General features: G+C 68.7%; 1 protein-coding gene across 1 annotated transcript in view; it reads right to left on the bottom strand.

Moving 5' to 3' along the window:
- LOC103249410 (nucleolar transcription factor 1-B-like) overlaps positions 1 to 553 on the bottom strand; it is an 11,736-nt gene that overhangs the window by 5,322 nt on the left and 5,861 nt on the right. Inside the window, exon 7 of the mRNA XM_021707550.1 lies at positions 159 to 269. Coding sequence (XP_021563225.1) covers positions 159 to 269 — 111 coding nt within the window. The remainder of the gene's footprint in view (positions 1 to 158; positions 270 to 553) is intronic.

The raw sequence follows: 553 nt of genomic DNA, 5'->3' as shown, positions 1-553 counted from the left end.
GGGGGGCGGGGGAGGTCGGGGCAGAGGTGAGGGGCCCAGAAGGCCCCTCCCTCAACGGAAGGGCGGGGAGTGATGCCTCCTGCAGAGTGCGGTGGCCACAGTCACAGGGTAGAGGCTCGTGAAGAGCCGGACGGGGCGGAGCGCAGCGGAAGCCTAACCTCGTACTCCTTCCGCTGCTCCAGGGCCTTATGAATCCATTTCAGCCTCTTTTTGTCCGAGAGCTGAGACCACTGCTTCCCCAGGGAGTCCTTCACCTCCTTCGTAGTGGCCTGCAAACCAAAAGCCGTCAGACACACGCAGGCAGCCAGGAGCGGGGGAGGGGGGTGGGGGGCACTGCAGCCCCGCCCCCTCGGGCCACAGGGGGTCACACCAGTGTCCCCCACAGGCCAGGAGGGGAAGGTGGAGAGGCGGGGATCCCGCCTGGGGCGAGGGGACAGGCTCATCCACGCACGCACGCACGCACACGCTTGCACGCCAGCTGGCCCAGGCCCTGTCCATGCAGCCCACCCCTGGGGAGGGGCCTCCTCTCCTGTTCCCCTGCACCGTGCCCGCC

Source organism: Carlito syrichta, unplaced genomic scaffold, assembly GCF_000164805.1.
Source record: "Carlito syrichta isolate Samal-C Ts95f unplaced genomic scaffold, Tarsius_syrichta-2.0.1 Scaffold120469, whole genome shotgun sequence".
Taxonomy (NCBI): Eukaryota; Metazoa; Chordata; class Mammalia; order Primates; family Tarsiidae; genus Carlito; species Carlito syrichta.
The sequence above is the reverse complement of the archived record's forward strand: the minus strand, read 5'-3'. Positions and strand labels throughout refer to the sequence as shown.